This window comes from Xenopus laevis, chromosome 2S (assembly GCF_017654675.1).
Source record: "Xenopus laevis strain J_2021 chromosome 2S, Xenopus_laevis_v10.1, whole genome shotgun sequence".
Taxonomy (NCBI): domain Eukaryota; kingdom Metazoa; phylum Chordata; class Amphibia; order Anura; family Pipidae; genus Xenopus; species Xenopus laevis.
In genome coordinates this window covers 50668645-50682264 of record NC_054374.1, presented here as the reverse complement: position 1 = coordinate 50682264, position 13620 = coordinate 50668645, and the positions used below count along the sequence as shown (strand labels likewise).

General features: G+C 36.4%; 2 protein-coding genes across 2 annotated transcripts in view; both read right to left on the bottom strand.

The window, feature by feature from the left end:
- Positions 1-2535: 2535 nt before the first annotated feature.
- Positions 2536-13620, bottom strand: part of rpgr.S (retinitis pigmentosa GTPase regulator S homeolog) — a 51131-nt gene continuing 40046 nt past the window's right edge. Inside the window, 4 exon segments of the mRNA NM_001095673.1 lie at positions 2536-2837; positions 3968-4053; positions 4390-4423; positions 5683-5886. Coding sequence (NP_001089142.1) covers positions 2583-2837; positions 3968-4053; positions 4390-4423; positions 5683-5886 — 579 coding nt within the window. The 3' untranslated portion in view covers positions 2536-2582.
- Positions 7465-13618, bottom strand: LOC108709426 (spore wall protein 2-like). Its single transcript, XM_018249229.2, has 3 exons — positions 11288-13618; positions 11072-11197; positions 7465-10978 (listed from the first exon to the last, which is right to left on the bottom strand). The coding sequence occupies exons 1-3, from the start codon at positions 11945-11947 to the stop codon at positions 9890-9892; spliced, it is 1875 nt and encodes a 624-aa protein (XP_018104718.2). The 5' UTR covers positions 11948-13618; the 3' UTR covers positions 7465-9889.

The window sequence follows — 13620 nt, the reverse complement described above, 5'->3', positions numbered from 1 at the left end:
TAAAATCATAAATATGTGACAATATTTATATGCAGTTTACAAAAAAGCTTCTAAGAATTGGAGATCATAAAGACACGTAAACACTTATGAAAATCAATACGAGCAAAATGAATCATGCATTGCTTCCAGAATTGCTTTGGACACAGTGGTTAGGGGGGATCACAATACTTATCCATTCTTAATCCAGAAAATAAAGCCAACACATAAAACGATCGAAAGGATCTAATTTCTTTTTCATTAAAGTAGGAAAATAACGGCTTTTTTATCAGGACGTAGTATACAGTCCACTTGCACTAACACAATTTCCAATACAGTGGTCATTCTGGAAAATAAATCCAGTTTATCTGGCATAGTAATAAGTGGTTCAATAAGCAGGTGTTCCCCTTTGTACCATACAGCAAAGCTTTAGATTTGGAATAATGCTTGCACTGAAACAAAGGGGGTTATTTATTAAAGTCCGATTTTTTCTCATTGGCCTTTGAAAGGGGAAAACCAAAATTTTTTTCTGAAAAAAAAAAAAACCTAAAATTTTTCGTGATTTATTAAACTCTGAGGGTGTTAAAAGTCTGAATAAAAAAGTACTCCAACTCAGACCTGCTGAGTTCATGTACAGTATAAGTCAATGGCAGATCTACGAAAGATGTACTGCTTTGTGCTGGGTTTCTGAAAAAGTTGCAGTATTCAGGCGTCAAATCCTAAATAGTCAACGTATTCAGGCATTAAATATGAATAAAAGTTATGGTATTCAGGCGTCAAATCAAAAAAAATTGCGGTATTCAGATTTTTTCATGATTTTATCGAGTTTTTTCCCTTAAGTATTGATAGATAAGGGGAAAAAAATCTGTGTGGATTTGGATGGAGTAGTTTTCAGAAAATTTGGAGAAATTTTTGAATTTTGATAAATGTCCCCCAAAATATTAGATATCTAAGATGGTACTAAACTGCAACTGCCAGCATTGTTCGCCAATCCAGTTGGCTTAGGTATGCTACAAATTGTAGTGAAGTTGCCTATTTTGATTTATAATAATCTTAGGCTAATGGAACACATGGTGGCTTTTATGCAGACAAAGGCTGATCCAACTGCACTTGTCTCGTGTGGATTGGCAGAAATGAATAAAATCCATCTGTCCCTGCAAAGGAAGATTTTGGCTAGAAAACCTAAATTAGAGAATTTCCTGGGCAAAATCGACCCCGTGTACACAGTGACAAGCAGATCTTATTCATTCCTGTCACTATACACACAGTATCTCAAGCAAAAAATTTCCAATGGCACACAGGTCTAATGAAACACCTTAAGGGTGTATTGCAGAGTGGCACTCCACAATAAACACTGAAAGGAACAGTAAAAAATATTTGTTTTAAAAAAACTAGTTTTTACATAACGGAAAAAAAAAACCCATCAAGAGACATTTAACTTCTAATTCGCAAAGTCTTTATTAAGAAATAACTTACTGATACTCTGCTTGCGCTCTTCTTAAGAAAAGCGACAGGGCGACGGATCCATCGTGCGGCACTCAATTTCTCCTCCCTCCCTTCTATAGGAGATAGCCAGGGAGGAGAAATCGAGCGCTGCATGATGGATCATCGCCCTGTCGCCTTTTCTGAAGAGGAGCGCAAGCGGAGTATCGTTAAGTTATTTCTTAATAAAGACTTTGCGAATTTAAAGTTAAATGTGTCTTGGTGTTTTTTTTTCATTAAGTACAATTTAATTTTTTCGAATTTTTTTGTAACTGGTCCTTTAAGGTTTCATTAGACCTGTGTGCCATTGGAATTTTTTGCTTGAGATAATGTTGTGAGGCAGCCGGGCCTCCATCAGTTTGCACCAGGCATCTCTGTTTCGCCTAGTAGGCAGGGTGTGTGGGGGCCAATACTATTTGTATACTATTACATTCAAATTGATGTTTTCTCTACCAGCGTCTCTGTGCCATTAGCTTCACCAGATGAATTTCCCCAGCCAAAGCAACAACAGTACTGGCCTATATACTATCCATTTACCAACAGATATACAGCCTATGTGAATGCACTGCAGAAACAAGGTATTGAAGTAATAACATGCAAACGCTCCAAAATTCACTTTGAAATGAAAATGTTACGTTTTGAGCCAACGACTACATTTGTGACAAGGACGTTTTTTTTTAGGTTTTGGAGGAAAACATTACAATAGTGTTTTGTTTACTGCAGTAAAGTGCCATTTAACCCATTGCTAACTGAAATGCAACAAGATTGTAAAAATAAAAGTTACTTTGGTAGTTCCAATTAAAAAAAGTTTATATTACAGAAGGTCAAATGCTTTTTCATATGAGGCAGGAAACGTGGTCAGCCTTTTTTTTATACTATATTTCAATGTAATGTTAACCACAAAAAAAGTTGTCTCTTCCATATGTTGAAGTATTCAATGTGTTTTGGTGAAGAAAGCTACCTACTGTATAAATTAGTGATAAATAACATTTAACATAAATCCCACATCCATCAAATACTAAATAATAGGATAAATTACAGGGCTGATACTTTTAATCATAATAATGTGGGTGACTTTGCTTTTCAGTATCGTGGGCTGTATCCATTTCTCAAAGTTTTGCTTCTCATAATAATGTGCATGTGGATGACTTTGATCTTCTGCCTTGTGCAGTTTCTGTAGAGTCCTGGTTTGACTGCTCAGTCTCTTTAGAATTCTCCTGCTTGTGGTTTTGATTTTCATCTTTTGCATCTTTGTCTTTAACTGGCTGTTTGAGGCTTTCATTGTTTGTACTTGTGTCTTCTTTCACGGCATCTGACTCTTCTTTGCTCTCTTGCAGAGATTTTTGGCTTGCTGTAGAAAGTCTTTTGAAAATGGATAGCTGAAAAAGAAGTGCAATTAGGGTCTTAGATCTTTGCGTTTCTCTGCGTTTGTGGTGCTTGAAGTTAGCCTATTTGAATGCAGAGTACAGTGAATGTCTGTAATTGCTTCCCATTCAAAAAATGAATGCCTAATGTTCTGCTTATGGCAAATACTGGTGGTTAAAGACAGGCATTATACAGTCATGGTGACTGAAGACTACCTAAGTGGCACCATTCTATTACCGTCAGTGTCTGCCATTCATTTGAATATGAAGCTGTAACAGAAAGGCATGTAAATGCCTTATGTGTCATAGGGCTACTAAACATCATTACTTGTTAAATATAATAAGAAACAATCCTGAGTACCAGTAATCCCGCAGGGGACCTTAAAGCAGCTGCAGTATTAGCTTGGTGTGATATCACTTCCTGCCAGTCTCTCCTTGATTACGGCAGAGAAGGGGGGGAAGAGGACCAAACTGAGCATGCTCACGCCCAGGGCAAGGAGGTTTAAGATGAAGGCAGGAAGTCTGATACAGAAGTCCATGTGTACACAATAGAAAGAAAGAAATGCAGTGTTTCTTTTGACAAAGGACTCAAAGCAGCACTACTTTGAGGGTTTACTGGTATATTTAGGTGGACCTTTCTGATAAGGCTTATTTAGTTTTAACCTTTTCTTCTCCTTTAAGACTAAAAAATATATATATATATATATATATATATATATATATATAATCTCATTACATTTTATTTTTCAGGTGTTCAGGTGAATTTTACCAAATACACTGCTGCATAAGGGAGTCACAACATCCATGTTCAACAACACACACTGCACAGCGTCCGGTTGGATACCCCATTTACATCCTATTAAACTTCACTGGGGTTACAGGAATGACGATATCACCCTTTAGATTGTAAGCTCTTTGAGCAGGGACTTATTATGTAACCCTTGTTTATTAAATCAGAGTGAGACCCCTTATTGTTCTCTATTAATGTGAAGCGCTGTGTAACTTGCTGGTGCTATATAAATCAGTTATAATGATGATAGATGCATTAGTACAATTGCACGAGAGTGATGCAAATATTTTCAAATATTATTCCAATTTTAAATAGATGAAATCTGACATTCGAAGACAACAATTATTTATCTTACCCTTTTCGTTTTCTCAAACAGAGTTGGTTTGGTGGCACTGTTTTCTGTTGAACCAATGCCATTCACACTCTTGGGTTGTTCACTCTCTAAAAGACAAATACATAAGTTTTTAAAATACCAAACATAAAGAAGTCTACATATATCACATACATGAATGTCTATGATTCTGCCAAATAACATTGATATGCTTTATCAAAGTGGGTTAGTGAAAAGATAGAGATATAATGTTCTGAGGAAATGTAATTTAATCAAGACAAATATTCACAAAAGTCACAGAATATCCCAAAAAAATTTCTTACGAAAACTGGAGTTACAAATGGAAAATGCTGCATAAACTTTCCCTTTAGCACAATAAAATAGGGACTGCAGGGTCTAACATAGGTATCAAGCTAATAGATATAGGAAGCAAAATGCAGACATACCATTATCGACTTTGCTCTCAACAGCCGTCTTCACCTAATTAAAAAAAAAAAAAACATTATTCTTGCAGATACAATTTAGAGGGGATATGTGGAACAGTTATAACACTGTATATTGTGTTTTAGAGAGCAATGGAAACAGGAAGGGCAGGCATGTAATCACGTGTAATGGTTTGATATCTTTCTGACATGGCTGCCCCGAGCCTTTTGAAACTGCTGATAGCAGGTCTATTCATAGGCCCATAAATGTACACCATAGTGCTTTATACTGTATACTAATAACCCTTAGAGTAATCTGTTGTAAAAAGTTGCCTTTCATACAAATATTCCAATTCAATTGACAGACACGAAACTATACAAGGGCAGATTAATCAAATATCCAACTGGCAAATGCTGAAGAGATTCCTAGTGGTTCAATATTTACCTCATTTACATTTAGTGGATACATTTGTTATCTTTGTCTCTGCTGAACAGAATCCGAGTTTCATTAAAGGCAGCTGTTAGAATTGATACAATAGTTGCTAATATTCCACAGATGCTGCTGAGAATTATATCAACTACTGTAGCAACTAAGGAGCCATTTTTTAAGCCTTGAATTTTTCTGGTTGCGTTTTTAAGGGGAATTTTTGGGTAATAATTTGAAAAGGGGGCACAATTCAAATTGATGCATGATTTTGTTGAGACTTTTCCCCGCACGTATAATTTTCGTTCTGATTTTTTTGTAAATTAAGTCAAATCACGGTTGGGAGTTAGGCCAAATTTTTATTTTTAAAAATAAATATATATTTAATATATACACCCCTAAATGTAAAAATTGAAACAGTTCAGAATCTGCACCTGAATTACTGAGCTGCCAAACTAAAACACCAGAGACAGGAACATTAAATTTACATTTTGGAATAATTGTAAAAATTAAAAGATGGAAAGCAATTGAAAATAAGTCTTTCTTTTCTGAAAACCACGGAACTGAAAAAAGCTTAAGACTAGCTTAAGGACACGTGTAAATAGTTAGAAATCAAGAATCGCTGGTTTAAGGAAAGGGTACTATACAGTGGGTGGCAAAATGTTGGCTAACATTTTTTTCCCGGGCTAGGGAATTCATTTAACTATACACCATGCTGCCAATATTTCCAAAAGCTTCCTTGCACTTCTTCTTCCTATGGAAAGTCCTATTTTAGAATTTTCTGAGTAAAAGGTTTCCAGATTATAGATTCCATACCTAATATTTCCATAATAATTGTAGCAAATTCAACTAAAAACAACCAGAATGCAGAGATAAAATAAAATAAATGTTACCAATGTGGCGGCAGCTCTGTTTTCAGAGGGTTTAACTTTATTATTTTCACTTTTGGTATCATCTTCGTCCTCTTCTTCTGACACTTCTTCAGGCTCATCTTCTTCCAGCTCTTTTTCCAACACTTGTTTTTCAACATGGTCCTGATCATCCTCTTCTAAGCCTTCAGAACTGTTATCTTCCTCTTCAGACTCCTCTGCCTGTTCCTGTTTTAACATCAGATATAGTAAGTATCTCTCCATTCCATTTACTCTATGAAACCTATGAAGTTGTCTGTAGACTAACATTATATTGTACAGTACTAATAACTCAGAATTTTCATTAATACACAGCTTAAAGTGCCTGTTTTCGATCTCTATTTTGGATCTCAAGGCTGCCAACTGGATCTCTCTGTTTTGTATCTCAAGGCCGACAGTGGGCACCTCTAACTAATCAATAGGTGATTATGTGATAAAAGGTGCTGGAAAAGGTTGATCTAAACTTGTTATGAAAACATGTCAGAATGGAGCTCTATGCAGATGGTGGATAAGTAGGGTAGGGTATTTGAAGCTAGCTAGTAGGGGTTTTATAGACTATTTCTATGTCAGTGGGACTTGTTTTTTAAAGGTTATGATAAATATATACACACTGACAATAATAAACCCATAATTTAAAAAATTGCAGGTACTGAAAAATAATATTAATTTAAAAAACATTTAAACATCATAGAGCTCAAATACTGTTTGCTGGTCTGGCAGTAAGTGCTAGAAAGCTACACATAAAGAACATCGTTAAAAACTAAAAAATGTATGCTCATTTTCCACCTGCACACTCCTCCCCCCTTATGCCAACCTGCGCCCAAAAGTGAATCACTTTTTTTACTGCCTTGGACAGAAATCATGGCAGACTGTATCAATACTGTCAAAGTTGCACTAAACTAGTACATGAGGCCTTATGTTTTTGAATATCCCCATTCATTTTAGAGTTTCTTACCTGATGTCACAAGCACACTGAAAATGTAGTATGCAAAATAATACAAACTAAAAAGACTTAAGCATTATTGGTTATAGGTACAATTAACAAACATACACGCAGAGCAGGTTTTAAGAGTTATCCTGCTTAAACGTACAAAGGTTTAAACCTACATGTTACAAACAATATTTATACTTAATAACTCTTCTGATAATAAGCAGTTAAGTGCAACCAAAAAGAGAGCTAGTTAAGGAAAACTGTAGGACTGAGAGGCCGTTAAAGCAGGCATTGCATTGTGATAGTCCTAAACAGCAGTGTTACTCCAGCATGCTTGAGCCATGCTTAATTAGGAAGATAATCTGGTGGAAGCACAACATCTATATTCCATGCATTATAATCTTTTATATTTCTTAGTTTTCTATAGTACAGGTATGGGATCCATTATCCGGAAACCTGTTATCCAGAAACAATAAATTGGGTTTAATGTGTATATGATTTTCTAGTACAGGTATGGAACCTGTTATCCAGAATGCTCGGGCCTGGGGTTTTCCAGATAATGGATCTTTCCATAATTTGGCTCTTCATACCTTAAGTTTACTAGAAAATCATGCAAACATTAAATAAACCCGATAGTCTGGTTCTGCTTCCAATAATGATTTGTTATATCTTAGTTTGGATCAAATATGGCTTTATAGTTACAGAGAAAAAGGAAATCATTTCTAAAAATTTTGGATTATTTGATTATAATGGAGTCTATGGAAAACAGCCTTTCCATTATTCTGAGCTTTCTGAATAACGGGTTTCTGGATAATATTTCCCATACCTGTAAACCTAAGGTATTAAGATCCAAATTACGGAATGATCCGTTATCCAGGAAACCCCAAGTCCTGAGCATTCTGCATAACAGGTTCCATACCTGTATTATATAGTGGTTTGTAATGTATCTACAGTGCATTAGCAGCACATGATGCATGACAGCAACTTGCATAAAAACTGCTGGGCTGATGTATGAAAATTCAAAATGGGAAGGATTTCTGACAGGTAGGCGCTGATTTACCTACAACAACTTTCTGAAAGGCTGGAGGACAAGTGTAAACAGTGCCCCAGCCTATGAGAACATTGCCCCACTCCAACAGTGCAACTTAAACCAGGAAGCTTCTGAATAAGTCATGTCAATGACCAATGCAGGACGTGAGTTAGTAAGGGGTGAGGTGAGGGGAGGCAGGAAGGCACATCCATTGCAAAAGAATAGCAGTGCTAGGGTTTATGTTGGCATAAAACCACATTCCTGTTAAAACAGAAACATGTCAGCATCCCTTTAATGCACACAATCATTAAGCTGGCTTTTAATTCCTCCATAACCTCCATAAATGTCTAACCATGAATATCTATGATAATGGTTAGAATTTTTATTTTATATGTTTCACCTGGTGCAAATATAGTAAACGGATGCGCATTACAGCAAAGGGTTCCACCCCAAAAAATATATATAATCATAGAATGTATGCACTTCCTGTAATAAAATTCAACAGCAATTGAGTCTCTCTCTTGTCCGAAAAAAGAAAACTTTTACTGTCTCTTAAGCCGCATAGTGTTTTAGAAGTGTTCCTCATAAATCCTGAAGTTAATCACTTTTAAGAAGATTTTTTTCGGACAAGAGAGAGACTCAATTGCTGGTGAATTTTATTACAGGAAGCGCATACATTCTATGATAGTTATCAAATAAAAGTCAGTAAATGTAAAGCTGGCCATACATGGCGAGATCTGCTCATTTGGAGAAGTTGCCCAAATGCGCTTGCTGACAGTGTGTTTAAGCCTGTCTGGTAGATGGCTTATTTTATAGCAGATATCGGTGAGGCAGGTCAACTAGTGGGCCAATACAGGGCCCAATACGTCTGAAAATGTTATTGACCTGTGCATGGCCCACTTAAGTTATGTATCATATTTGTTATTCATATATCATATTTATTGTGAAGAAATGAAAATGATTTTTTCACACGCAATTAATGAAACATCAACTAGTTTTCATATAAATAATTTAAATTTAATTTATTTGGCACATGCTTAACTGGCCTGGTACATTCAGCTTTCATGTGAGAAAAATAAGGTATATAAATTGACTGTCTTTATGGTACAAGTATTCATGCTGGATCACAAATACAAAAACACATTATTGAATTAAAAAACATGGAATTAAATGGGAAAAACACAATACTTTGAAAACAGAATGCACATGAAACACAAAATGGCAACTATTTTAGAAGCTGGGTGCCCTATTCATAAAAAGTTGTTGAAATAGCAGTAAACAATCTTTGCCTAAAGTATCCAAAGGTTTCTGGGGGCTGGAGTGAAGGTTCAAATAGCTGTTGACGTTAATATAGATAATTTGCAGTAAACATGTTGTTATGTTATGATTTAAGAATACAATAGTATTTCAACAATTTTGACAACTGATGCCTCATTTACCCAAGGTGTCAAGAAGTTCTTTATTCTCCCACAACAAATAATACGATGCCAATATGTTTCAGCTGGCAAACAAATGTCAGTGATATTTTTGGAAACAGACCATATAAAAATTGCAAATGTTGCAAATTGTATCAAAATAAAATGTTATTTCCAAGCTTTAGAAATAGCCAAAGCACAAATATTGTTAGCTAGCTAGAAACGGTTAGCCAGCATTTTCTAAATGTTATTGTATCTGTAGCTATGTTGGAGGGAATATTTAATTTTAACTAACTGTAAAATGGTGAAGGTCAAGTTTTTCAATTTAAAGTATTATGTTTCCAGCAGTGCGGTCTCATGCCCATAGCAGACCAAAAGCTAGAAGGCAAATCTTGTAAGACATTTTAGGTGCAAATAAGTACACTACAGAAAGTTTATAGTCAAATACTGCAGAAGATCAGCTTTAGTTAAGGCAAAGGGACATGCTATACACACTCGGATAGGTCTGCCTACCACACCACCTTCCCTCCATAGAAGAGCTTGTTTCCCAAGCACATTACAACTACCATATTAAGATATTGTACTTAATGATTCTGTAGGATTATACATTAACAAATGTTAGCACATACATCATGCATTAATGCATAGACAATTGTACTACAGCTGTGGTTAATAGTTGATTTTTTTTAACACTTGGATATTCTAAGCAGCTGTCAAAATAGGACTCCTCTTCCTTCTAAAACATAAATTCTCAGCATAGACAGCATCTAGAATTGATAGTTCCCTAACCAAATTTTGCTGCAGACTTTTCATGACTTACTTTAAAGTCAAGTAATGTGGTAAAATGCTATCCCAGAACTGAACTGAATTATCTAGCCCCTCTAACTTTTTAAAGTTTTCAATATCTTTATAATTTGGCATATCAATTTTCTTAATCTTCTGGTTCTTTATATTGCTATCATTTTTTTTCTGCTTGGCTTTTTCCTGGGATGATTTCTTTGGTTTAAACTTTTCTTTAGAACCTTGTTTTTTATTTTTTCCCTTATCAATGACCTCTTCTTTATACTTAGCCTTCTTTTCTTTAGCTTCTTCCTCTTCTCCCTCCTCCTCTTCTTCATCCTCTCCCTCCTCCTCTTCTTCATCCTCTCCCTCCTCTTCTTCTTCATCCTCTCCCTCCTCCTCCTCTCCCTCCTCCTCTTCATCCTCTCCCTCCTCCTCCTCTTCATCCTCTCCCTCCTCGTCTTCATCCTCTCCCTCCTCCTCTTCTTCTTCCTCTCCCTCCTCCTCTTCTTCTTCCTCTCCCTCCTCCTCCTCCTCTTCTTCCTCTCCCTCCTCTTCTTCCTCTCCCTCCTCTTCTTCCTCTCCCTCCTCTTCTTCTTCCTCTCCCTCCTCCTCTTCTTCATCCTCCTCCTCCTCTTCTTCCTCTCCCTCCTCTTCTTCCTCTCCCTCCTCTTCTTCTTCATCCTCTCCCTCCTCCTCTTCATCCTCTCCCTCCTCCTCTTCATCCTCTCCCTCCTCCTCTTCATCCTCTCCCTCCTCCTCTTCATCCTCTCCCTCCTCCTCTTCATCCTCTCCCTCCTCCTCTTCATCCTCTCCCTCCTCCTCTTCATCCTCTCCCTCCTCCTCTTCATCCTCTCCCTCCTCCTCTTCTCCGTCCTCCTCATCTTCTCCCTCCTCCTTATCTTCTCCCTCCTCCTCTTCATCCTCTCCCTCCTCTTCATCCTCTCCCTCCTCTTCATCCTCTCCCTCCTCTTCATCCTCTCCCTCCTCTTCATCCTCTCCCTCCTCTTCATCCTCTCTCTCCTCTTGTTCATCCTCCTCCTCTGCATCCTCTCCCTCCTCCTCCTTTTCTTCTTCATCCTCTCCCTCCTCTTCCTTCTCATCCCCTCCCTCTTCTTCTTCTCCCTCCACCTTTCTCTCTTCTGAATCATCTCCCTCCTCCCCCTCTGCATCTTTTCCTTCTCCACAATCCTCTCTTCCCTCTTCTTCAACATCTACCTCACTGTCCTTTCCCTCTACCTCTAAATCTTCTACATCCTCCCCTTCCTCTTCATCTTCTGTTTGGTCCACTTCATTATCTCCTTTTATTTCTACCTCCCTTTCATGTGTTTCAGCCTCAGCTTCCTCACTTTCATCTTTATCACTCTCGGATTCTTCATCCTTTTTTTCTAATCTCTCCTGTGATTCTTTCCCATATTCATCTACCTCTTTTACCTCTTCACTATCTGATTCTTCAGTCCCTTGGTTGTTGCTTTTTTGCTCTTCTTGTTCCACTTCTGTATCTAACTCTGCATTATTGATTAGACTATCACTTTTTTCATGAAGCCTTTGAATATTTTCTAGGTTCTGTTTGGATCTATTTATTCCATTACCTTGAATTGAATGCCGATTTACATGTTGCTTTTTAATACTGCTTTCAATTCTATTATCTGATATGTCGGCTGTCGAACTTGAGGTGGATGAACTACTTTCAGCCTTTTTTACAAAACTACTGTTAGTGCTAAATTTAATGATTTTTTTACCCTTTTCAGCATCCAGATTTTTGACACATATCATCTTTGGGCGTTTAGAATTTAGTTCCCCACTTTCACTTACTGTGCTGTCTGACTGACTTTTGTATCTTTTATCTGAAAGGTTAGAGGGCATTAACTGAGACTTACTGCTGGAAACATCAGTTTGCATTTGTTCCGGCCTGGATAAAAACTTCAATTTACTTGACTCTCTAGCTTTGTGAAATTTTTCTTTTATTCTTTTTAAAGTTATTGGTAGCTCTTCAGTCACATCTGTACTTGAATAGTGAGAGTTCTGGCCAGCACTGTAATCACCCTCATCAGAACTCTGGGATTTGGGCTGGTGTATTCTGCCCTTGTACATTTGTACTGCATCCACCTTACCATCGTATTTCAGTTTCACATTTTTAGTATTCTTCTAATCCACACGAAAAGCAAACAATGAGAAAAGAAATGGATAGCTTTAGGACAGATGAAATGGATTAAAAGAAAATAGAAGTAAAACAAACATTTGTAAAAGTAGCAATGTAAATGAAGAGTGGTAAAGTATATATAAATATGTTAAGGATGGAAGTAAATTATATAGCAGTTTATATATTTTATGCAATGTTTGTTATAGCATAAGTCATTTTTTAACAGAAGGAAATGGAGTTAAAGGTGGGAAGGGATTTTAGGAGGAGATGGAAACATACTGTAAGTAAAGATAAAGCTGAGGAAACTAGAAGCAGAAGCATGAGGAGAGGGGGACATAAAAAGGCATAAATGGAGACAGGAGAGTAGTAATAAGCAATAAGGCACAGAAATGTAGGGGAGGCCGGGAGAAGCCCATTACAGAAGGCAGTGTTTTAGGAAGGAAATGAGAAATATGGAGGCGGAAAGCAGAGGTGAAAGTTACAATTTGAAGAGTGGGACTTTTAATGAAGGATTTTAGGAACAGGGGACAATAAGCATGCATAAGAAAATTAAGGGTGAGCTGGTAGGATACACGAGTGAATGGAGAATTAAAGGGAATGAAATAGGAAAGCACACGGGGTGAAGAAAAAATATATTTATGCATAAGTGATGCAAATTAATCATGAATAAAATTAGACCTTGTTTAACCTTTAACTCACCATTAACAGGTTACTACTACTTTTGTGAGGGATAACCAGGACTGATGGAAAACAACAGAATCAACGAGCAGCAGAAACAGCACATTATATTTATAGACTCTCCTAGCTTCGCAAACTTGCATATAAGCCAAAGAAATCTTTTAGTTCTGCCAGAGTTTTTTTTTGTTTTAAGTATTACAAAAATAAAAACTAAAATTTTTTTTTAACATACATTTTAAACTCTAATCTCTTACTAATCTGTATTTGATTAATTTGTTTGCTGTGATTATTTTGTATTAATTAACACTTGAATTAAGCTACCGTGCATTTTGTTTATCTTTTGATAATGTTATTGACCTTATGTTAAGGGGCTCACATTGCCACAGTAAATATCTAAGCCCATGGTATTTCTAACATGCTGTATAAATGTTATGCACTCCATAGCATGCAAATTTAAGGGTAATTATTGTTTTTCCTTGTGGGAGTACATAACAATGCTGTCCTTAGGAAAAAAGTTAATGAACTGAAAGCCTACAAGGCAATAACAAGCCAGAGTAGGATACTAGAAATAACACAGGATCCCCACTCTAGAATCACAGGTTGAACATCCAGTAACATTAAATTTAACAGCTGAATACTGGTCTTTCTACTTAGTTAAAGGCTCAAAAAACTGACTGGGTTCATAAGAGAGTGTAAGAATTCATATATATGCCTGGTACTATTTATTAAAATTTGCATGAAATTGACACAGTAAACAGAGCAATTAACCCTAATCTTTGGCCTGCTGAAAACCCTTTAAAGCTCATTTGTGATTACTAGGTCATTGGTATGGCATTATATAATTCTCCCATACAAAGCCAACAAACAAAGTTAATAAGCCACATGAAATCATTATAAATATGTGATATTTATATTTGAAAAATATTTGATATTTTTTAAAAAAACA